General features: G+C 44.7%; 1 protein-coding gene across 1 annotated transcript in view; it reads right to left on the reverse strand.

Annotated features, from left to right (window-relative positions):
* Positions 1 to 799: 799 nt before the first annotated feature.
* Positions 800 to 26,161, reverse strand: part of LOC137640305 (O-phosphoseryl-tRNA(Sec) selenium transferase-like) — a 49,464-nt gene continuing 24,102 nt past the window's right edge. The window contains exons 8-11 of the mRNA XM_068372932.1: positions 20,328 to 20,449; positions 19,506 to 19,691; positions 2,940 to 3,071; positions 800 to 1,092 (exon numbers count right to left, since the gene is read on the reverse strand). Of these exons, the coding sequence (XP_068229033.1) occupies positions 839 to 1,092; positions 2,940 to 3,071; positions 19,506 to 19,691; positions 20,328 to 20,449 (694 nt within the window). The 3' untranslated portion in view covers positions 800 to 838. The remainder of the gene's footprint in view (positions 1,093 to 2,939; positions 3,072 to 19,505; positions 19,692 to 20,327; positions 20,450 to 26,161) is intronic.

The following is a 26,161-nucleotide window of genomic DNA, read 5'->3' on the forward strand; positions in this document are numbered from 1 at the left end:
TGTTACAAAGATCTTCGTAACATTGCAGCTTACAGCACACTAACATCTCTATCCCATTACATCATAACTTTTGCATTTAAATGCTAAACTTAATTACAGTCATGGTAGTTGAATCGGTAGAACTTCAACAGTTCAAACTTGCAGCAAATGTTTTTATGTTGAACGGGTTGACATAAGACTTTTTATAGTTTATATATGAAATATGTTTTAATGTTTTTAAAATATTTTATTTTAATTGTTCATTAATTCTTATATGGTTTAATTTCCTTATTTCCTTTCCTCACTGGGCTATTTCACCCTATTGGAGCCCTTGGGCTAATAGCATCTTGCTTTTCCAACTAGGGTTGTAGCTTAGCTAATAATAATAATAATAATAATAATAATAATAATAAAGGGATTTTGACGAAGGAAAAATCTATTTCTGGGCGAGGGACCTGTGTCGCCCAGTGAAATGCTCCTTATAGCACCATTTCTAAGGTATAAATACTGCTAAATATACCAGAGACAAAAGTTGCATGTAATGCCAGGAATATACCCAGCTCGCTCACCCTTATAGAGTGTCGGTATAGTAACTGGAGCGTGTTAAAACCACTATCAGAGGTCCCTTATTAATAATGGTATGGTATCAAGTGTGCAATTCACCAGTAATATCTTTAAAATAAGTCACTCTTGATCCAAAATAAAGAATATCAAGGATAATTCATAGATAATGAGAAAGGCTTTCCTCTTTTCCTGCACATCATAACTATAGGTTATAAAGTACAAGATACTTTTACAAAATAAAACAAGGAAGAAATATTAATATATTTATTAATCAAATCTATGTGGAATGATTCTGCTATTCTTTCTCAACCTTATTCTCTCTCTCTGTACTGTCGACACAAGATGTATCTAAATTAGCATTGCCTTCCATAGAATTGCCTTCTTTAACAGACATTATATTTTGACTGAGCTTCTCCTTCTTCGACAGGAACTTTCCGAGGCACTTATTAAGTCGCTGGGCAAAGAGTTCCACATCCTTAATTGTCATTCCAATGCTAGCCGCTGCGGTGAGATATGCCACGGGGTAGTTCTTGGAATGGGAGCCCCAACCTTTGGTAGAAGAAAGAATTTAGAATAGTCATTCCTCTTTACACTTAACATTTAGCACTAAAATCTATGACTGCTGGATTTTTAGGTTAAAAAGGTCCCGTAACCTTTCGTGTAATGGTTTTTATGAGATTAGCTTAATTCGTTAAATATATGTCAACATTACATACATACATATACCAAGGCACTTCCCCCAATTTTGGGGGGTAACCGACATCAACAAAAGAAACAAACAAAAAAGGGGGACCTCTACTCTCTACGTTCCTCCCAGCCTAACAAGGGACTCAACCGAGTTCAGCTGGTACTGCTAGGGTGCCACAGCCCACCCTCCCACATTATCCACCACAGATGAAGCTTCATAATGCTGAATCCCCTACTGCTGCTACCTCCGCGGTCATCTAAGGCATCGGAGGCAGCAGCAGGTAATGTCAACATTACTTTAGCAAATACAGCAATTTACTGACAAAGAAAACAATCAAATGATAAATAGTAATTACTGTATATAACATCATATGAATGCTGTTATGTTTTCATCTTAAGAATTCTCTGCAAGGCACAATAAGTTAAAGTTGTAAGTGTGATAATGGCCACCATTATCATAAAACAATTATAAAAGGAGACTAATTTTCCTCTATTTTTCTCTCTATTTCCAATAACAATCATAAAAGAGAGACTAATTCCCCTCAAATTTTCTCTCTCTTTCCAATAACAATCATAAAAGAGAGACTAATTCCCCTCAATTTTTTCTCTCTTTCCAATAACAGTCATAACAGAGAGACTAATTCCCCTCAATTTTTTCTCTCTTTCCAATAACAGTCATAAAAGAGAGACTAATTCCCCTCAATTTTTTCTCTCTTTCCAATAACAGTCATAACAGAGAGACTAATTCCCCTCAATTTTTTCTCTCTTTCCAATAACAGTCATAACAGAGAGACTAATTCCCCTCAATTTTTCTCTCTCTTTCCAATAACAATCATAAGAGACTAATTCCCCTCAAATTTTCTCTTTCCAATAACAATCATAAGAGACTAATTCCCCTCAAATTTTCTCTTTCCAATAACAATCATAAGAGACTAATTCCCCTCAATTTTTCTCTCTTTTCAATACTTGAATCATCTGCAAAAGACTGCACTGAACAGGAGGAAGACTGGAGAAGGTCATTCATAAAAAGGAGAACAGTAAAAGAACATGAATCTGGGGTATATTACACATGGGAAAGGGAGCAGGTGTTGCATATCGGCAAAAAATATCGAGCAATTAGATAAAAAAAAAAATGAATCTTGTAAGGCCAATGAATCACACTTTATCTCTTGTAGGGCTCACCTAGATTTGTTCCTATGTGAATGGTTAAAATTGGTGTTGCATATCAGCAAAATATATTGAACAGTTAGAAAAAAACAAATGAATTTTGTACCACTGCATTACACTTTTACTCTTGTATTGGGGAAAGATATATACCAAGGCACTTCCCCCAATTTTGGGGGGTAGCCAACATCAAACAAATGAAACAAAAAAAGGGGGGACCTCTCCTCTCTACGTTCTTCCCAGCCTGACAAGGGACTCAACCGAGTTCGGCTGGTACTGCTACGGGTGCCACAGCCCATCCTCCCACGTTATCCACCACAGATGAAGCTTCATAATGGCCAACTAAGCAAAAAGATAATACAGGGAAGTATGAAAATAGTAAAAGCAAGAAAGCAAAACAGTTTGGGTTGATTGGGCACTAAAAAACATATACTACCACCTTCAATTTGTATGCCACAAAAAGCACACAAGCTTGACTCATAGATAAGTTTAGGTGGATTTGAGTAGAAGTTGGAAATATGTTCTAGCCAAATCTAACTAGTTACCTTCAAATTTGTGGCCAGCAATGGTTTTGACATCTGTAGTAGCAATCACCCTGGTGCCAGAAACACCTCTCAAAAATAGCATGGAACCAAGTTCTGTTAGAGCTGCACTTTCCTCAACAGGCAAGCTCATCGCTAGTAAGGGATAGACATTCATTGAGGAATTAAAATGATATCACTATAATAAGAAGCTGCATATTAAATCCAACACTATTTTTATTAGCCTAATACAGTACTTAAATGAAAAAATCTTTGTATAACACTCTCAATACTTTACCATTAAGCTAAAATATCAACAGGAAGGTAAAGGTCAAAGGCTTTATAGTACAGTATACAGAAGACAAGTACTTCATAGGACCAACCCTTCAAGCAGCATAAAGCCCCATAAATTATAATGTTAAAATTAACAAATGAATCATGACATTCATAAAACTTTAAGAAAAACAAGAGAAAGAAATTTATGCAAATATACTGTAATCTGAACAGGAACAGACTTAAATCATCATAAAAATACATCAATATTTCAGGATTATAGGAAGATACAATAAAAATGCAAGATTTAGGAACATAATGCTTATGGTTTACAAGTTGTAGCTGTATTTTAAAGTAAAAAACGGATTTTGAGCGAAGCGAAAAATCTATTTTTGGGTGAGATGGCCATGTCGTCCTGATGGAAGTTCCTAAAGGGTAGCTTCCTTGGGTATATATAACTACGGCGATATTCCCAGAGAATTTATCTTAAGGTACCCAGAATTCTAACTCCTGGAGCGAATATCCCTAATAAAAGAACCAGGGATATCGCGAAATATCAGAGGACGTATTCTTGACACGCCACATGGCAATCTGCACCCCGAACAGAGTTAACACTTCGAAGGGGTCAAATGGCAAGAAAACGAAAACGAGAAAGAAAAGGAGAGCCGCTCGCAAGGTATCTCTCTTCTCCCGTTTCGTAAGCGTGCATTGCGCCACTCACGGCGCCATCTGTATTCCTTGTAGCGATACACGAGGTGCTACAGATACTGTATGTAGGGAGGGGACCTACAGCCCTTTAAAAGAAAGGGAAGGGCGGGTCCATCAGGACGACATGGCCATCTCACCCAAAAATAGATTTTTCGCTTCGCTCAAAATCCGTTTTTTGGGCTCAAGCCATGTCGTCCTGATGGAAGTATACCAGAGCATTACTGTATCTGTGGATTCTCAAAACGTGCCGTACTCCCCGAAGGTATTTCCCGGCCAACTAGACCTAGAGACCTAAGATGTTACCGTCATACATCTTTTCAACTAACCATAAACCATGTTAGTGCTTCCTGCCCCCTACAGGGAAGAGTCCTACTAGACTCTGGAAAAGTCTCGAAGAGTACATATACCTATGTATGAATAACAGACAAGCCAATATAGTGGTCTCACCCTATATCATGTAAAGCATAGTTTGTAAAGAACCACTGAGTCAATATGAAATATCGACCAGTTCTCCGTTCAATACTGGATTGGACAAAGGTTTATATCCGAGTAGGAGGAAAACTTGCATATCCGCCACCGTCCCCTTAGGGCATGGAGTCCTCCCGCCAAGGGAAAGCATAAACCAATGCAAAAAATGCTTGCATAAAGGAACAATCTATTAGAATTATCCCAGATAAATATACATAGTACGTAATGCTAAATTATTTCAAATAAATTGGCACAGGTGAAGGAGACGCAAGGTTCACAAGAACTAGTTTATTGACAAACAATAAATAAAACAGGTTAAACAACAATTATATATATATATATATATATATATATATATATATATATATATATATATATATATATATATATATATATATATATAGAGGAGGATAACCAATAAATAAGCATAAGCATGATAGTAAACAGAAACTTGTTTATCTGAAAGAAAAACATTAGCGCCACTTTTAACATACCGAGGTATCAAGATTGTAAAAGTCTGTATTACTAATCAGTTACATTAGCGTTGGAAACGCTCGGCACACATGTCTGCACTTATGCTAGGTTCACCTTTGAAAGTGGAACAGTCAACGTGGGCTACCCAGTGCCCTCACACTTAGTTTGTAGAACAGTTCGTAACTACACACTCACCCCGGAATTAATCGTCCCAATTAAATCCACTGTTCCTTGCAGAGTTAAACAGCAGGGTTAACGACACAACCCACTGCTACCACAGACCTCTTTAGTTGCTCCACTTGCTTCGCATAGTGACGAAAGAACACTCTGGAAGACTTCCAGCCAGTGTATGAACGAAGATGTTCAAAATCCATACAATTAAAGAAATTTAAGGATGAGGCAACTTTCCTCAGATCGTGACCTGCGGGTGTACTGTCTGGATCCGCTCTGCGAATAAAATATGTGATTTTCGCCCTAAGTTGTTTCAGTGATAAATTTGAGCCTGATGTTTCTCCCCTGAATAGTTGACCACCCCTGAAGTCCGAAGTTCTACGAAGATAGACCTTTAGGCACTCCACTGGACATAGAGATGCATCTTCTTTCAGAGGGCAGATTCTCCAGGGACCCCACCTGTTGGTGGGTAACTCGTTCTTGGCGAGAAACGTAGGATCCGGAAACAGGTTCAGTTCTCCCCCATCCAAGAACTGAACACGACCCTCCTCTCTCGAGAGGGCTATGATTTCACTAACCCTGCCCCCCGACGCGAGTGCAAATAGGAAAATAACTTTTTGGGTCAAATCCTTTAACGCACACACCACATTGTTCAACAGTGAAGCGAAATGAAGAACTTTATCTAAAGACCATGAAATGGGCTTTGGAGGTGCTGAAGGTCTGAGCTTAGCACAGGCTTTCGGAATTTTATTAAAAATCTCGTTAGCGAGGTCGACCTGGAAGGCATATAAAATGGGTCTTGTCAAAGCAGATTTACACGTTGAAATTCTGTTAGCTGCTAACCCTTGACCATGGAGGTGGATGAAGAAAGATAAGCAGAAGTCCGTCGAGATCTTTTGCGGATTCTTCGCCTTGACAAAGGCCACCCATTTCCTCCAAGAATACTCATATTGCTTTCTAGTAGATTTGCACTTGTATTCCTCTAGGAAGTCTATACTGTCTTTCGAAATCCCGAAACGTTTTCTCACCGCTAGGGAGAGAAAATCATGAGCTGCAAGGTCCGGGTTTTCTGTGATGAAGCGCAGACAGTCTCCTTCTGGACTCGCTGGGTCAAAACTGGATCTGGTAATGGTAGAAACTTCAGCCGTAGTTCCAATGCCAGAGGGAACCACACGCTGTTCGGCCACTTGTGAGCCACTATTGCCGCTACTCCCTTGAAAGATCTCAGTTTGTTGAGGACCCTCAACAGAAGGTTGTGAGGAGGGAACAGGTAAATCCTGGACCATCTGTTCCAGTCGAGGGATATCGCGTCCACTGCTTCCGCCAAGGGGTCCTCGTACGGGGACACGTAAAGGGGTAACTTCTTGTTGTCTTTCGTCGCAAAGAGGTCTATCTGCAGTTCTGGGACTTGACTTAAGATGAAGGAGAATGATCCTGCGTCTAGGGACCATTCCGACTCTATCGGTGTGAACCTGGATAGAGCGTCCACTGTCACATTGCGGACTCCTTGAAGGTGAACTGCCGACAGGTACCACTTCTTCCTTTCCGCCAGTCGAAAGATGGCCAACATCACCTGGTTGAGTGGTGGTGACCTCGATCCTTGTCGATTCAAGCATCTCACAATCACTTCGCTGTCCAGCACCAACCTTATGTGGATCGAGTGACGCGGGGAGACTTTCTTCAAGGTAAGGAGTACTGCCATAGCTTCCAGAAAGTTTATGTGAAATGTCTTGAATAGATTGGACCAAGTCCCTTGGGCCTTCTTCCGATGAGAATGACCTCCCCACCCCTCCTTCGAGGCGTCTGTGTGAATAGTCAACGAGGGGGGAGGTGGCTGAAGAAGTACCGACTTCTTTAGTTGCCTGACTTGGGACCAAGGCCTGAGAAGCGTACGTAGACGAAGCGGAACTGGTCTTATCAGATCTCTTCGCGCGTTTGATGCATAACTTCTCCAAACTCCGGTTGCATCCTTTAGCTGTGCTCTTAGCACCGGGTCTGTTACTGAAGCAAACTGGAGAGAGCCCAGCACTCTCTCCTGTTCGCGTCTTGATATCCTTTCGGAATCCAGAAGTCTCTTGACAGAACCAGCTATCTCCTTCCTCTTCTTCGCCGGGATGGAGAATCGGTGTGACACTAGGTCCCAGTGGATTCCCAACCACTGGAACTTTTGAGATGGAGAAAGTCGAGACTTTTTTCTGTTGATCTTGAAGCCTAGATACTCTAGGAACTGGATCACCTGCAGGGAAGCTTGCAAACATTCTGTCTTGGATGCTGCCCACACCAGCCAGTCGTCCAGGTAGGCTACCACCTGGATTCCCTTTAGGCGTAATTGTTTGAGAGCTACGCTCGCAAGCTTCGTGAAGATCCTTGGGGCTATGTTTAGCCCGAATGGCATGGCTCTGAAGGCGTAGAGTCTTCGATGTAGCTTGAACCCTAGGTAGGGGGAGAGATGGCGATTGATTGGAACGTGCCAATAGGCGTCTGACAAATCTATGGAGACGGTAAATGCCCTCTTGGGCAGTAAGGTCCTTATGTGTTGCAGTGTTAACATCTTGAACTTGCAGTTCACTATGAACTTGTTGAGTGGCGACAAGTCCAGAATGACTCTGAGTTTTTCTGAGTCCTTCTTGGGAACACAAAATAGCCTCCCTTGGAATTTGATGGACTTTACCCTTCGGATCACTTTTTTCTCCAACAGTTCTTGAATGCACTCCTCCAGAACGGGGGTGGAGTGTTGGAAAAATCGAGGGCACGGGGGTGGAGTGCTGTACCAGCTCCAAGCCAGTCCATTCTTGAGTAGGCTGTGGGCCCAGGGATCGAAGGTCCACCGATCCCGAAAATTCTGAAGTCTCCCTCCTACCGGTATCTTCTCACTTTGACTGCTGTCCTGAGGCCTTGCCTCCCTGACCGCGACCACCCCTGAATCCCCTCCCCCTTGAGGGGCGTCTAGACGAGCCTCTGGCTGCTCCTCTAGGCTTCGTTCGAAAGGTAGTTGACTGCCCTTCGAACGCTGGGTTAAAGGCCGGAGACTGCGTCGACACGGCTTGGGGTACCCACTGGAACGTGGTCGGGGTTTGTGCCACCATCTGGGGCACTGTAGGCATAGGCAATTGCTGTTGCTGCTGCTGTCTGAATGGCTTGGCTGGCCGAGAGGGTAGCCTAGTCTTCTTAGTCTTCCTCTTTGGTTGGGGACCCTCATCCGGGGAAGACTTTCTCTTGAGAGATAGGCCCCACTTCTGGAGAAGGTTTCTATTCTCCGTGGCGGCCTTATCTACTACCTCCTTGACCGCTTCACTAGGGAAGAGGTCTTTACCCCAAATGTTGGAGGAGATTAGCTTCCTTGGCTCGTGGCTCACCGCAGCCGAGGCGAACACGAACTCCCTACAAGCCCTCCTAGCTTTGACGAAGCTGTAAAGGTCCTTCGTCACTGTGGCTAGGTGTGTCTTAGCCACTACCATGAACATCTCATGAACCTTGGGGTTACTTGCCATTGTCTCAAGAGTTGTTTGATGAGACATTGAGGCAGCCAGTCTTTCTTTTGTCTTAAGCTCCCTTCGCAAAAGAAAGTCAGACAGCTTGGGGAGGTTCTCACCGAACTGACGTCCGGCAATATCAGCCTCCAACTTCCCGACTGAGAAGGTAAGATGGACGTCCTTCCAGTCCTTGTGGTCCATGGGTAGGGCCAAAGACAAAGGTTTACACTCCTCCAAGGAGGGGCATGGCTTACCTGCCTCGACTGCTTTCAGCACAGCCGCAAACCCTTTCTGCATAAAGGGGAAGGCTCTAGAAGGAGAGGACACAAAGGAAGGGTGCTTCTTACTCAAAGCAGGTACCTTTGAGTTTGTGAAGCCCCTCTCTTTCATCGAGCATGATAGTAAAGCTTGAGCCTTAGCGTGGTCCAAAACTATGACCTCCTTCGGCTCTGTCTCCTCCTTTGAGGCTGGTTCCTTCCTTAGACGGACATAACAGTCCGGATACGACCCCTTGCTGGGCCAGAATTCCACCTCCTCAAGGGGAACTGAGCCCAACTTCTCCGAAATGACGATTTTTCCGGTCGTCATAGGCATGTGCTCAGCATACTTCCAAGGGTTAGCATCTGAGCACAAGGGAAGGTCTTTCACGCTGAGCTTCTTCTGGGGCCCACGTGATGCTGCAAGTCTCCGCATCTCCAGCTCCATTGCAGCCGCTTTCTCATTATTCTCCCTCTGCATCTGTTGGATCATTCCAACGATGGAGGAAAGGGTCTTTCCCAGCTCTTCTGGGAGAGAGGATGATGTTGAGGGAATAGGTTCAGGGGCCTGAACCGGAGTAGCCGACACCTCGTCGACCTCTTCCTCTTCATTGTCTGGAGCCTGCTCTTCATCCTGGTCTTCTGCCAGAAGGTCATCTTCCAGACGCTCAGACACCTCCGACATCCTGTCGTCCAATTGGATGTCCTGCAGGGCGTCCGCCACTTCAGCATCCACAGGGATCTGAACTACTGGTATCTCCACTTGAGGCTGGGGAATCACTGCATCAGCTGACGCCCTGGGGAAAAGGTAAGTCCTCATCTTCTCACTTGGAAGATAGGGCCCAGAGGTGTTCTTCTGAAAACCCCTTACCCAGGTACGAAGCTTCTCCCTTGCTGCGTCCCTTGACTCCGCCGTCTTAGGGGAATCAAAAGCCTCAGCAATCAGGTTTGTGCACACGGTACATACCTGCGGGTCCCAATACTGGAGATCACCTTTGGAGACTGCGCATGCTGCGTGCCTCCTACACAAATCATGTCCGCAGAAGTTCTGGCTGCGGACGTTGCAGAAAACGCTTCCCCACTTCGGATGGTCCTCCTGTAAAGAGAAGAAAATTCCATGAGTATCAAGTGAACTACGTATCACTGGATATACATAGCTTAGCATAATTAAACCAGGAAGGAAAGACACACACTTGTGTTTCCCGCACAGTCAATTGCTGCAACCTTCCAGATAATAAAATCGTATGGTTAATCTATCCTAGAGCAACCAATGAATAATTTCCAGAGGAAACAGGTGTAGCTCACACCCAAAATATGATTTTAAAATGCCGGATAGTAGACAAGAAAGAACTCACTTTCTTTATCTGTAAGGCTACACCAAAGGGCTGTGCAAGATAACATAAAAGTGTTAGAAAAACTCAGTGTTGTAACAAATACTATACTATAGTTTTCTCCCTACAGTATATACTATACTGAAAAATACAGGCTACAGTATAGAAGGTAATGTGCCGGCCGGCACACATCTTAACTAGTTCTAAAGTATACTACTTAAGAGCTATAAGGCGGCAGAACGCTGGTTCAAATGCATGTGCCGGCCGGCAACTACACAAGATAGCACCCGGCTGCCGGCCACCAATCGTAGCGACCAGCAGACAATGGTGTGATAAATAGCCGGCCGGCAAAGGTATACAACCAATGCCGGCCGGCAGCAAAAGAACCAGAGAACTCCGACTGCCCGGCTGCCGGCCACTCAGGCCGGCAGCCGGCTAGGGTACAACACTAGAAGAAAACAGAATGGATGCCGGGATAAGAGACTGTACTACCTCATAACCCGGCAACCCGAAAGAGTGCACATAAGGAAGGGGAGAATATAACTTCAAGTTTCCTGACCAATGCCATCTGGCTCTACAGACAAACATGGATGAGAGACCAAGGGAGGTCCGGGCAGCACTCAAAGCAGAAGAGCCTTGCCGGCCGGCACGCACTGCCGGCCGGCAAGGGACTAAGTCAACCCCACATCCTAACCTATGCTAGGTACAGATGTAGAATGACGGACAGGAATGCAATGGCTAGGCCATTACAAAGGAAAGAGGGGGAAAGGGAGAAGAGGGTCCTGCTAACCTTGCTCTAGTAAAGAATCACCCGCAGCCAAGAAAACTCATCTTAGCCTAGGGGAGATCCGAGGAGGGAGGCCAGCAATACTTGCCAACTCCCACGGAACCAAAGCAAGGAAGGCGTTGCTATTCACAGAAAAAGGATCTTATCCTCCACACCGAGAACAGCAACACTGGACTAGTCTGCTAGATCACAAGAAGGAATCATCTCGTACAGAAACCTTCGAAAGTGAACTAAGGAGGCTAAGCCTCCTATGTCTGTTGTCAGTCTAGCAAGGGAATCTCAATCACAAGCTAGACATAAACAGACTCAGACTAAGAACTCTGATGTCCCGCCCCCTCCCTGAAGCCAGACTTACTGGAAACAGGAAGGAACAGAAACACCCTAATATAGTTGTATCGAAAGTCAATTCAGATAAACCACTAGGATTAAGCCCAAGGCTTAAACAGAGGGAAAGGGATTGCACCCCTTCTCCGAAGAGAAGAGAGCAACCGGGGAGTGTGAGAAAGTATACTAAGGCCCCATAGACAACTAGCCTAGGCGCCCAGAGAATCGATTACCTAAATCACCGAAACTCACTCGTATACTATCTTGGAAGAAAATCAACATAATCTTAAATGTATAAAACTGCCTAAAGCTTCAATAAAATTTTAAAACACTCGGAAATCTGAATATCATGCAGGAAAGTACTAGGGCCAAACGACTAGGCTACAAGGTCTAGCGTAGGCCAGAATCGGCGAATCCTTCGCCAAAACAAAATACTAAAAGCATCATAAATAAAAAGAAATCCTATGTAACGCTAAACAGCTAAAATTATTAAAGTGAAACAGCCGGGAACGTCGCTCTGGCTAACTAAATAACTCATACCTAGTGAGCGACAGCGTCCAGGACGCCTCCGGTAGGCAACAGCTCTTGTAACAACGATATCACTATCAATCACTTTTAAAATTACCAAGAGCTTACATTTATACATAAAAGAAATAATACTCAACTTATCAGAAGCAGAAGAAGTTGGAGAAAGCATAATGAGTTGATTAAATCCAAGAATTGCGAGAAACACAGGGAAAAAACACCGAGTTGTTGAGCTATGCAAAAAGGAATACAGATGGTGCTGTGAGCGGCGCAATGCACGCTTACGAAACGGGAGAGGAGAGATACCTTGCGAGCGGCTCTCCTTTTCTTTCTCGTTTTTGTTTTCTTGCCATTTGACCCCTTCGAAGTGTTAACTCTGTTCGGGGTGCAGATTGCCATGTGGCGTGTCAAGAATACGTCCTCTGATATTTCGCGATATCCCTGGTTCTTTTATTAGGGATATTCGCTCCAGGAGTTAGAATTCTGGGTACCTTAAGGTAAATTCTCTGGGAATATCGCCGTAGTTATATATACCCAAGGAAGCTACCCTTTAGGAACTTCCATCAGGACGACATGGCTTGAGCCCAAAAATGTCACTGTATTTGCTACTAATTAACCTGCTATATTGACAAAACTAATTATCATTACTACTATTATTAGCTAAGCTACAACCCTAGTGGGAAAAGCAAGCTGCTATAAGCCTAAGGGCTCTAACAGGGAAAAATTGCCCCGTGAGGAAAGGAAATAAGGATATAAATAAATGATATGAGAAATAATTAACAATAAAATATTTTAAAAACAGTAACAATATCATAACAGATATTTCATATAAAGCTATAAAAAGACTTATGTCAGCCTATTCAACATAAAAACATTTGCTGCAAGTTTGAACTTTTGAAGTTCTACTGATTCAAATATGTTATTTTCATTAGTAAAATAAATTTTTGAATATACTTACCCGATGATCATGTAGCTGTCAACTCCGTTGCCCGACAGAAATCTAAGGTCGGGATACGCCAGCGATCGCTATACAGGTGGGGGTGTACACAACAGCGCCATCTGTGAGTAGGTACTCAAGTACATCTTGTCAACAAGAACTCAATTTTCTCCTCGGTCCACTGGTTCTCTATGGGGAGGAAGGGAGGGTCCTTAAATTCATGATCATCGGGTAAGTATATTCAAAAATTTATTTTACTAATGAAAATAACATTTTTCAATATTAATCTTACCCGATGATCATGTGGCTGATTCACACCCAGGGTGGTGGGTGGAGACCAGCATACATGTTAACATAAGAAGCTAAGTATCCCGTATTTCATTTTAGCAGTTATTCAAAATAACAAACATAAAATAAATAAGTACCTGGTAAGGAAGTCGACTTGAACTATTACTCTGCCTTTTTTAAGTACGTCTTCCTTACTGAGCCTAGCGTTCCTCTTAGGATGCTGAACGACTCCTAGGTGCTGAAGTATGAAGGGCTGCAACCCATACTAAAGGACCTCATCACAACCTCTAATCTAGGCGCTTCTCAAGAAAGAATTTGACCACCCGCCAAATCAACCAGGATGCGGAAGGCTTCTTAGCCTTCCGTACAACCCAAAAAACAACAATAAAAAGTATTCAAGAGAAAGATTAAAAAGGTTATGGGATTATGGGAATGTAGTGGCTGAGCCCTCACCTACTACTGCACTCGCTGCTACGAATGGTCCCAGGGTGTAGCAGTTCTCGTAAAGAGACTGGACATCTTTGAGATAGAATGATGCGAACACTGACTTGCTTCTCCAATAGGTTGCATCCATAACACTCTGCAGAGAACGGTTCTGTTTGAAGGCCACTGAAGTAGCGACAGCTCTAACTTCATGTGTCCTTACCTTCAGCAAAGCAAGGTCTTCTTCCTTCAGATGAGAATGTGCCTCTCTAATCAGAAGCCTGATATAGTAAGAAACTGCGTTCTTAGACATCGGTAGAGTAGGCTTCTTGATAGAACACCATAAAGCTTCTGATTGTCCTCGTAATGGCTTTGACCGTCTTAAATAGTACTTAAGAGCTCTTACTGGGGAAAGTACTCTCTCTAGTTCGTTCCCCACTAAGTTGGACAGGCTTGGGATCTCGAACGACTTGGGCCAAGGACGGGAAGGAAGCTCGTTTTTAGCCAAAAAACCGAGCTGCAAGGAACATGTAGCCGTTTCAGATGTAAAACCTATGTTCCTGCTGAAGGCGTGGATCTCACTGACTCTTTTAGCTGTTGCTAAGCAAACGAGGAAAAGAGTCTTTAATGTGAGATCCTTAAAAGAGGCTGATTGAAGCGGTTCGAATCTTGATGACATTAGGAACCTTAAAACCACGTCTAGGTTCCAGCCTGGAGTGGACAACCGACGTTCCTTTGAGGTCTCAAAAGACCTAAGGAGGTCCTGTAGATCTTTGTTGGTGGAAAGATCCAAGCCTCTGTGGCGGAAGACCGCTGCCAACATACTCCTGTAACCCTTGATCGTAGGAGCTGATAGGGATCTTACATTCCTTAGATGTAACAGGAAGTCAGCTATCTGTGTTACAGAGGTACTGGTTGAGGAAACTGCATTCGCCTTGCACCAGCTTCGGAAGACTTCCCATTTAGACTGATAGACTCTGAGAGTGGATGTCCTCCTTGCCCTGGCAATCGCTCTGGCTGCCTCCTTCGAAAAGCCTCTAGCTCTTGAGAGTCTTTCGATAGTCTGAAGGCAGTCAGACGAAGAGCGTGGAGGCTTGGGTGTACCTTCTTTACGTGAGGTTGACGCAGAAGGTCCACTCTTAGAGGAAGAGTCCTGGGAACGTCCACTAGCCATTGCAGTACCTCGGTGAACCATTCTCTCGCGGGCCAGAGGGGAGCAACCAACGTCAACCGTGTCCCTTCGTGAGAGGCGAACTTCTGAAGTACCCTGTTGACAATCTTGAACGGAGGGAACGCATACAGGTCTAGATGGGACCAATCCAGCAGAAAGGCATCCACGTGAACTGCTGCTGGGTCTGGAATCGGAGAACAATACATCGGGAGCCTCTTGGTCATCGAGGTAGCGAAAAGATCTATGGTGGGCTGACCCCACAGGGCCCATAGTCTGCTGCAAACATTCTTGAGAAGGGTCCACTCTGTGGGGATGACCTGACCCTTCCGGCTGAGGCGATCTGCCATGACATTCATGTCGCCCTGAATGAACCTCGTTACCAGCGAAAGCTTTCGATCTTTTGACCAAATGAGGAGGTCCCTTGCGATCTCGAACAACTTCCTCGAATGAGTCCCTCCTTGCTTGGAGATGTAAGCCAAGGCTGTGGTGTTGTCGGAGTTCACCTCCACCACCTTGTTTAGCTGGAGGGACTTGAAGTTTATCAAGGCCAGATGAACTGCCAACAGCTCCTTGCAATTGATGTGAAGTGTCCTTTGCTCCTGACTCCACGTGCCCGAGCATTCCTGTCCGTCCAGTGTCGCACCCCAGCCCGTGTCCGATGCGTCCGAGAAGAGACGGTGGTCGGGGGTCTGAACAGCCAATGGTAGACCTTCCTTGAGAAGAATGCTGTTCTTCCACCACGTCAGTGTAGAACTCATCTCTTCGGAAACAGGCACTGAGACCGCCTCTAGCGTCATGTCCTTTCTCCAGTGAGCAGCTAGATGATACTGAAGGGGGCGGAGGTGGAGTCTCCCTAACTCGATGAACTGGGCCAGCGATGAAAGTGTCCCTGTTAGACTCATCCACTGCTTGACTGAACATCGGTTCCTTCTCAGCATGCTCTGGATGCATTCTAGGGCTTGATTGATCCTTGGGGCCGACGGAAAAGCCCGAAAAGCTCGACTCTGAATCTCCATACCTAGATAGACAATGGTCTGGGATGGGACGAGCTGGGACTTCTCTATATTGACCAGGAGGCCCAATTCCTTGGTCAGATCCATAGTCCATCTGAGATTCTCCAGACAGCGACGACTTGACGGAGCTCTTAAAAGCCAGTCGTCCAAATAGAGGGAGGCTCTGATGTCTGCCAAGTGAAGGAATTTGGCAATATTCCTCATCAGTCTGGTAAACACAAGAGGTGCCGTGCTTAGGCCAAAGCACAGGGCTTGGAACTGGTACACAACCTTTCCAAAGACGAACCTTAGGAAAGGTTGGGAGTCTGGATGGATGGGGACGTGAAAGTACGCGTCTTTCAGGTCTAACGAGACCATCCAGTCCTCCTTCCTGACCGCTGCTAGGACCGACTTCGTCGTCTCCATCGTGAACGTCTGCTTGGTGACAAAAGCATTGAGAGCACTGACGTCCAGCACCGGTCTCCAACCTCCTGTCTTCTTCGCTACCAGGAAGAGACGGTTGTAGAAGCCCGGGGATTGATGGTCCCGGACTATGACTACCGCTCCCTTTTGTAGCAAGAGCGACACCTCTTGTTGCAACGCTAGCCTCTTGTCCTTCTCCTTGTAGTTGGGAGAGAGGTTGATGGGAGATGTAGCTAGAGGGGGACTGCGGCAGAACGGAATTCTGTACCCCTCCTTTAGCCACTTCACAGACTGAGCGTCTGCACCTCTGCTCTCCCAAGCTTGCCAGAAGGTCTTGAGTCTGGCTCCCACTGCTGTCTGGAGAGGAAGGCAGTCAGATCCTGCCTTTTGCGGACTTGGAACCCTTCTTGGATTTGCCACGGTGACTGTCGGCACGGGTACCTCCTCTGCTGGAGGTTCTGCCACGAAAGGGCGGGATGAACCTAGTTGCAGGTGTGTCTACTGCTGCAGGACGGAAAGGTCTATGCACGGAAGGTAAGGTTTTAGCCTTACGTGCGGAAGATGCCATCAGATCATGGGTATCCTTCTGGATAAGCGAGGCAGCCATCCCCTTGATCAGCTCCTCCGGAAACAGACACTTGGAGAGAGGAGCAAACAACAACTCCGACTTCTGGCAAGGGGTGATACCAGACGACAAGAAGGAGCAAAGATGTTCTCTCTTCTTAAGCACTCCCGACACGTACGAAGCCGCAAGTTCACCAGACCCATCCCGAATGGCTTTGTCCATGCTAGACATGATCAGCATGGCAGAGTCCTTATCCGAAGGGGAAGTCTTTCTGCTTAACGCTCCCAAACACCAATCGAGGAAGTTGAAGATCTCAAAAGCACGAAAGACTCCCTTCAACAGATGATCCATGTCAGAAAAGGACCAGCAGATCTTCGATCGTCTCATAGACAGCCTGCGGGGAGAGTCAACCAGACTTGAGAAGTCGCCCTGGGCAGAGGCAGGAACTCCCAAGCCGGGTTCCTCTCCCGTGGCATACCAGACGCTCGACTTGGAAGCAAGCTTGGTAGGCGGAAAGATGAAAGCAGTCTTTCCCAGTTGCTTCTTGGACTGCAACCACTCTCCCATAACCCTCAAAGCTCTCTTGGATGAGCGTGCGAGAACAAGCTTGGTGAAGGCAGGAGCAGCAGACTGCATGCCCAGAGCAAACTCGGAGGGAGGAGAGCGAGGGGTTGCAGACACAAACTGTTCTGGATACAAGTCCCTGAACAAGGCAAGGACTTTACGAAAGTCTAAGGAGGGAGGCGTAGACTTGGGCCCTTCAAAGTCGGAGTGCGGTTCATCCAAATGTGCAGCTTCGTCATCCGATACTCCATCATCCGAAAGCTGAGTAGGAAGTGGCAAAGGCGGAGCAGAAAGCTGAACAGCTGAATCCGGCAGCACGGGTGCATGCGTAGCTGCTGCGGATCCAACATCATGCCGCTGCTGGTCAGTCTGCGAGCTGGCAACAACAAAAGCAGAGTGCTGGTGCGTGGGAGGGGTTGCCGTGGGTTGTGGAGCATGCCGTATGGGATGCGGAGCATGCCGCATGGGTTGCGGAGCATGCCGCATAGTGTCAGAACCCGGCAGCTCTACAGCACCTTCCCACTGCTGATGCGGTAGCTCACGCATGTCAACGGATGGTGCAGCAAGAACATGCGTCTGGCAGGGTGGACTGCGCATCGGTGGTGGAGCTCTCACAGGTGGAGTGTGGGAGCAGGCAGCCGCAGTATCTGCTGAGCGCACAACCGCGGCGGGTTGTAGGTTAACAGGTGCAGTGTCAACCTTCTCAGCATGATACTCTTGCATGAACGCAGCAAGCTGAGACTGCATAGTCTGCAGCATGGACCACTTAGGGTCTACCGTGGTTGGAGCAGCAACAGACGGAGCAGTAGCCTGTTGTGGAACCACTCTACCTCTCTTGGGAGGTGTGCAGTCATCGGAAGACTGCGGCGAGTCCGAACTGACCCAGTGGCTACACCTGGGCCGTTGGACTCGCTCGGAAGGGACCTTACGCTTGAGAGGTCGTGAAACCTTGGTCCATCGTTTCCTCCTTGAAACTTCTTCCACAGACGAGGAATGATAGGGCTCATTCGTCTGTTTGTGGATGGGACGATCTCTGACAGATACGTCCGCAACCACTGAGGGTACATCCGTACGCTGATCAAGGCCTGCCGAACCCTTTGGTCCTTCGACATTGCTTCTCCCCTGGGCTTGGGAGCTTGCAAGAGGTCCCGGACTGGGAGGACGACTGGCACGAACAGATGTACCCTCATGCGCAACACTGACACTGACACTTTTCACTTCACTAGCACTGACAACACTACCCACTGCACTTTTCGCTTTCAGCTCTTTGACATCTGCCAAAAGCTGATTACGGTCATTAGCCAATGACTCCACTCTGTCACCGAGAGCCTGAATGGCACGCATCATATCCGCCATGGATGGCTGAGCACTAGTAGCAGGGTCGGGAATCACCACTACAGGGGAAGGAAAAGCTTGAGGGGCATGGGGAGAGGAAAAATCCACAGAGCGAGAAGAACTCCCCCTGATTCTATCCTTCTCTAGCCTACGTGCATTTTTAAGGAATTCGTTAAAATCGAATTCCGAAAGCCCAGCGCATTCCTCACATCGATCTTCCAATTGACAGGATTTACCCCTACAATTGGAACAAACGGTGTGAGGATCTATGGAGGCCTTCGGAAGACGCCTAGTACAAGCCCTAACACTACACTGCCTGTACTTAGGGACTTGAGACTGGTCAGACATCTTGAATTGTAGAAATAGTCAAGGGGGGATTCCAAAATCTAGCAAAGTTTGTTAACAATTAATCCAAATTAATTCCAAAAGCTTGCTAAGCTAATGATAAAGCTTCCTGAATAGCGAAGGCAAAATCTAGAGTGAATACATCACCAAAATCGTGAAAAACAACTCCAGAATCAACAGCGTATCCAAGTAGGTCTTGCCGGTGGCACGACAGAGGAAAAATTGAGTTCTTGTTGACAAGAAGTACTTGAGTACCTACTCACAGATGGCGCTGTTGTGTACACCCCCACCTGTATAGCGATCGCTGGCGTATCCCGACCTTAGATTTCTGTCGGGCAACGGAGTTGACAGCTACATGATCATCGGGTAAGATTAATATTGAAAAATACTGTATATTATCTGCAAGCATCCATATATCGCTCGCTTGCGACAAAGACGTCATAACTCAAAAAAATGTACAGTATTTTTGAGTTATCCATTTAGACATATTCATCTTCAAATGCTATTTTTTTGGCAAAAGTGTCATAATTGTAGAAAAAAAAATTGATCGCTAGAGACGCTAAATGCCCTAACGACATACATTAATATGAGTGTTTTAATTGATTAAAATGGCTCTCCTGAAAAATAGCTGTTTTTGAATTATGACGACGTTGTCGCAAACGAGCGATATAGGATCTGTATCTGACTGTTATTCATACAGTACAGTACCATCTTTATAAAAAGCAAATTAAATAAAGAACAAAGAATTAGGCCTACCTATAGAGATGGGGTTATTTTTACAAGTAAGTACGCGTAAGCCGTACTCTCTAGCAACCTGTTCCATCAGTTCTGCAAGGTGTTTCTTCAGGTCCTTCCTTTCTTCAATTAATTTCTTGTAACCCTTTTTGCCCATCGACAAAAGTGTCATGAAAAGGTCTACAACTGGGCTGCTAGATGCCCTTCCTGAAAGCAAAATTTAATATATTTTCCAATGAGTACATTACTCCAAAACATAAACAAAAAGGTAGTAATAAATAATATATGGAATAAACACAACAATTTACTGGGTATGAACTACATGAATGATATTTATTACTTAAGAGGAAATTTCCACACAAACAACGATATTGTAATTTGTAATAATTTTAAGGACAATATAGCAAGCAAGATGATATCTTTTGAAGCTTATGGTTATCAACATAAATTAGTTACAATGCTATAAACGCATTTGATTCTTCCTAATACTGTGAAACAGGGAATTCTTTTGTAATGAATTACTGTATAAAGTAGTCAATGTCAATGGTAGGGTTCAATATTAATGTACCGGTAATTCAATTTTACAGTACGTAAAATGAAAATGTAAACAAAAAAGTGACAAAGTTCTCTACATCAAATAAGAAAAATTATTTCTTCAATTGTTGGTGCACAAGAGACAGTTATTACTGGCAACCGACATGAATCCTTTTTATCAACAATTTCCAAATGGAAAGTATAACAATTTAAATATCAACCTCTCGTCATTAATAATTCGCCATCTCTTAACATTAGGTTCTTCCTATAATGCAATGCTTTACACATTACTAAAAAATACAAACTTACCTGGGTAAGTTTTTCCTATTTGCTCAATAAACTTAGCATCAAATCCAGCTATAACTGAGCCTCCGACAGGTACCATGAAGTTTTTATCAGTGCTTTGAACAAACGCATCGACACGGCCTACTCTGTAAAGCCGTAAGTAATGTGTTAATAAGCTACAATTAACAAGTGTTGCTTCACTCCAAAATATATTATTTAGCGAAGTACTCTACTTTTGATTAAAATCACTTCTGATCTTTGTGTTAATCAACTATACATATAAAAAATTATCTAATTTAACAAAGTATTTATATATTTGGGACCATTATTTCCTTTTCGCCAACAAAATGTGTCGGAACAAAAGCCTAAAGAAATACAGGGGCATTCTTCACTGGTTTAGAAGCCAACCCAGTATGCTCAACTGGGTCATGGCCTGAAAAATCTTCTTACATCTCTCCCTGAGAACTCCCAGACAAAGACTTTGTCATAGTAGCCAAGGCTCTTGGGCTTTGAAGTCGTAGTTGGCACGCCATGGTGCTTCTCACTTGAAAATCAGAGAACTTTGACCCGCACAATCTCAATGGCTGGGATTTCCAAAACTGAAGATTGAGACTCCTTCTCAAGGGGAGGCCACTCCTTTGCTTCTTTAGAGGAAGCTGGGAGGTCCACCGCTGTCGAGAGGGCACCTGGGAGACATGCCAACATTACTCCTGTCTATTAAGGTTCTGCGCATTCATCCATAAACAATGATACGAGTTCAAAAACTGTGCACTCGAATGCATAGTACTCTCGAGCACTCGGAGTACCGAAGTACTGTACACTAACAGTATGTCTTCCTTCAAAAGGGAAAATTGTTCCTCCCAACACCATTTTCTTCTACTCTCGTCAGGGGAACTGTCATAAGACACAATTGGGGAGAAAGCACACTCTCAGATGAGCTGACGCGCAGGCATACCTACTCGCGTGTTGAAAGACATGTTGCTCACCAACACTAGGATCCTGTGAGAAGTGTGCTTCTGGAGATCGGAGAGGTCTCTCGTCCCAGAGTTTTATTCCCCTTTCAAGGAATAAAGTCCAAAGGCACCATTGCTGCGAATAAGTATCCCAAAATTAAAGGCAAGTTTGCATCTTACTAACTTGATTCACACACATACTGAATCAATCAATCAATCAATCAAATGAGATATTAGTGAAAAACTTAAGGCCAGTTGGAGAACATCGAGAACATGTCTGTGCAGCTCGATGGCCAGAATCAGAATGAAGGCTCTGATCACTGTCAGACCCATACCACCATTGGATACTGGGTGGAGGTTGCCAGAACCTCTATAATTCTTCATTGGCCGCCGCCAGAAACTTAACCCTACTAAAGGACGAAGGTTTTTATTTGCATGGGAACAAACTACACAGTATTATAGAAGTTCTATTCCAGCTGTGACCAGATTGGAATGATCTTCCTAATCAGGAAGTTGCATCAGTGGAATTTTGGAATTTCAAACTTTTTGTAAATGCTTTTCTGTTGAGCTAGTTGACATAAGTCTTGTTTTATAGTTTATATATGACTGATAAATTTTAACGTTACTGATCAAAATATTTCACATTCTTTATTCATTACTTATATATAGTTTATTTGCTATTCCCTTATTTCCTTTCCTCACTGGGCTAATTTCCCTGTTGGAACCCTTGGGCTTGTAGCATTCTGCTTTTCCAACCATGGCTGTGACTTGGCTATTATTATTATTATTATTATTATTATTATTATTATTATTTGCTAAGCTACAACCCTAGTTGGAAAAGCAGGATGCTATAAGCCCAGGGGCTCCAACAGGGAAAATAGCTCAGTGTGGAAAGGAAACAAGAAAAAATAAAATATTTCAAGGACAATACAGTGAACCCTCGCTACTTCGCGGTTCGACCATCGCGGATTCACCACTTCGCGGATTTTTTCCATAACCCATATATATACAGTAATATATATACAGTAGGGTCCCGAATTACACGTGTTCTAATTACACGATTCCTCAATTACGCGATCGATAGTTTTTAAAAATGAATTTTCCTCTATCTGCGAGGAGCATTCTAAATCCGCGAGTCAAGCACCGCGAAGCGTAGGAAATCTATTGTTTTCTTAATTGTATTGGGGGGGGGGGTTGATGGTTCCCCGATGTCTGAGAAGGGGGGGGGGGAGAATGTGAGAGAAAGATTTCTGTTCAAACATTTTAAGACTAGTTTTGGATGAAAAAATGTTAAGGTTTGCCCATCTGTTGTGTGAACTTGTCGCTAGGCCTAGCCTAACTGTCCAACACCTATATGTATAATATTCCATATTTGTACTAATTAATTTCTATACTTACGTTGTGATTATGGTGAAAAATCCTTATTCATTAAACTTTAAATTAAAAACCATCAAAATAAAGACTATTTTATATCATGCTACTGCCAAACATGTCACCACAACCAAACCCATTACTTTGTTTGGTACGTTCCATCGCCGATCATAACGAACTCGCTAACCAATTTTAACATCTGTCTATAGGTTAACTTTTGCGGCAAAAGATATCTTACCAGGTACTATGTAATAATAATGTTATAATTAATGTTGTTTTTATTTATCCTTAGAAAATCAAAATATATGAAATATGAGCAATTTTGTTTCGTGTTGTTTTTTTTTTTCCTAAAAAAACGCCTTCTTAAAAGGAAAACGTTTTTTTTACGTTTCATCGTCGATCATAAACGCATTTACTCCTGAAAGTGATATTGAAGAGCTTTTACTAAAGATGTTATTATAAATAAAGATTATAAATAGGTGGTAAAATATCTATAATTAAAGTGTAGCAGCATCAAGAAATGTTGGGGTTCGCCCTTTACATAAGAATGTACTGTACATTGGATTAGACAGAACGTAGAAAAAATCAATTAGGGAAAAATCGGTATTCGATATCCTCTTCATCAGCATCGTCAATCGGGCTTTTTATTTTTTTTATTCTCAGTCGTTAACTAGTTATCGCACTGCCAAGATCTGCACACATTCCGATAATTCACATTTGAAGGTTTTCTGGGAGAGGATGGATAGAGAAAATACCGAACTATATAAAATTTTTTTTTAACCTGTTAAGCGTCACCCACGTGATAAACCGTTCACCACGATCTACTCGGTACCGCCTTCAACTGTATATTCCGTTCATGACTTTAATTGCCTTTTACAAGCCGTCAGTCTCGTGATGTTACTTTTTTGGGCTCAAGCCATGGCGTCCTGATGGAAGGTTCCTTTTTGGTAGCTTCCTTGGGTAAATAACTACTAAGATATTCCCAGAGAATTTAACCACAGGTTATCACAGAATTCTAACTTCTGGAGCGAGTATCCTAAAGGTTTCCCTTTTAAGACATCGTATATCAACAGGGGACGCATGTATAAACGCGCCACATAGCTATCTACACCCCGAACAGAGTTAATGCTTCGGTGTGTAAGGGTTGAGAATAGCTGGGAGCCGTTCCATAGCTAATCTCATTCGTGGCTACTACTGATACTCGAGACGTAAACAAACGGGCGCCATTGCTTAAATGACGTCACGTCCGTCTTTATCCTTTGTTCAGTAGCTCGCCCTACTTAGACGGATTTTCCCTGTGCTTTACTTATCGCTTTGCATCTTCGTAATGTCGGTACCTTCAGCCTCGCCTTCTTCTGGAAAGTTGAGTACAAGGTTCCAGTATTGTTTAGTTAAGCTCTGACCGTAAAGTAAATATTACTTTCCGAGATAATTGCTGTTTTGTGGCAGAGCTGTGCCTCTACCGGACCCGCCATTTTATGGCGTCGTTGTTGTTTTGCATGCCTTATTTAGTTAGCCACAACAATGCTTCCGGCCTTATTTACTAATCGAATACATTAGTTTATTTAGTCTTCATAGCTAGGAACTTTTATATCGTGTTTCGACGCTTTTTATCGGTCATCGATTGACCTCATACCAGTCGGCTACTATAGCCCCCAGGCCAGAGCGCCTGTATATAAGTGTTCATGCATGATTTTATTAGTGATCCTAGGCTAAGTTATGAAGATAGTGGCATTATTTTACAATACTTTCGACAGTGATGCAAGTGTTTTTTCGCCTTCAGGGACCATATAGGGGATAGGTTAGTTAGTGTCCCTAACTAACCTAACCTCCTCGTAGGACCCCTATATGCTTCCTTCATCCCCTGCCTTGGCACTCCCTCTGTTTAGCCTTGATTTCCTTTCTGAGTAAGGGGATCAAGTGTCTAATGGAGTATTCATCGCCTCTCAGTCCTCCCTAAGGGAATGACCCCCCCTTAGGGTTGCGTCCGAGAGTGAGGTTAGGCTAGCCCTTCCTCTATGGCTAGGAATAGTCTATGACCATCCTGCCATAGCGATATGTCTTCTATCCTTCCTAGTTCAGGGCTTCTAGCCCTGTTCTAGGTTAGGTTTTGGAAGGTTACTCTGTCCCCTGCTGAAACTGTACCCATGCACCGTTTCAGCCTGGGGGCCTTATCTTAGGTTAGGGAGTGTCCTCCCTTTCCCTAGTGTCCACTCTGGTACAGAACCCCTTCCTTGGAAGACCCTTCTCTTCTCCCCTCCCCACCTATCTCTTGTATAGCCTAGCCTAAACTTAGGTTAGTCTATACCCATCTGTCCCCTGTCCTACAACTCCTCCTTAGGGTGGAGTGATAGGGCTACCTTGAGCTTCCTTGTGCAGTCCGCTCTGGTACATATACCCTTCATAGTGTCCTATGGGGTTAGCCACTGGATGCGTTCTGCATGTGGAGGTCTCTCCTCTCTTGGGTGTCCCCTAGCCCTCCCTTGGGCTACCCTGCCCCCGGTCCCCTGCGACCCCAGCTCCTGGGTGATAGAGCCTGCCTCTATCATGGGTACACCCTCTCAGGGGGGGATGTTTGGATTCCATGACTGGACTTCTTACATCCCTCCCCCTGTCTCTCTCTCTATCCGGGTGCCGGTCCCTTGCCGCCTCCACTGTCGGCGATACCTGCCTCCTACCTTGGTGACTCTCCCCTACCCTCAGGCCGTCAGCCCCTCCGCTTGCCGGGGGACTGTCGACCGCCGCCGGCTCCCGCCGACGGCCTTCCTCCTTCCTCCTACCTCACCGTCCGCTTGCCGGTCGGCCACCGGTGTGCCGGCATTCACTGCCGGCAACCGGGTTCAGCTATAACCATCCTTATCCCAGTCACCAATCCAGCATCCTCCGACCGCCGGAGCCCCCGCTCCCCTGCCGGCGTGCCGCCGTTGTACCGGCGGCCGCCACCCTGGCTTACTCTTGACTTACATTTTGTCTGTCCTAATGCCAGAAACTCTGCTGGAGCGGCCTCCGGCGTGCCGGAGGTCTGCCGGAACCTCCCGGAGGCGTCAAGGATACTTGCACCCCCTTCTCCTAGCTATCACTTGTATACTGATAGCCCTACACTGCAAACAGATAGCCTGTTACACTCTTTAGACCAGTGCCTTGGTACTGTTCTATTAGTAAGCATGCTGTCCCTTTGCATTCATCAATATTCCAGCATGCTGCGTGCATCTTAGCGCGGCTGGTTGCCGGAAGCAGTTACCTTAAGGGACCTGTTAACTCCCTAATCTGGGACTGAGTGATCTCAGTCCCAAACTTATCCTTGGCTTTCCACGGAATTCCATTGCCCTGTGGAATTTCAGGGAATACTATCCTGTGCCTTTGGCCATCTCGGATTACCCATGGATAAAGCTTGCGGTAGCCAGACGGGCGAGATGCATGGAGTATGTTTTCTTTACTACTTCAATCTCTATGCATCACTCCCTTCATTAAGTTAAAATTAATGATTAATGTTAACTTAGCTTAAGAGCCATTCTTATGACTCCCCCCATACTC

Source organism: Palaemon carinicauda, chromosome 4, assembly GCF_036898095.1.
Source record: "Palaemon carinicauda isolate YSFRI2023 chromosome 4, ASM3689809v2, whole genome shotgun sequence".
Classification (NCBI taxonomy): Eukaryota; Metazoa; Arthropoda; class Malacostraca; order Decapoda; family Palaemonidae; genus Palaemon; species Palaemon carinicauda.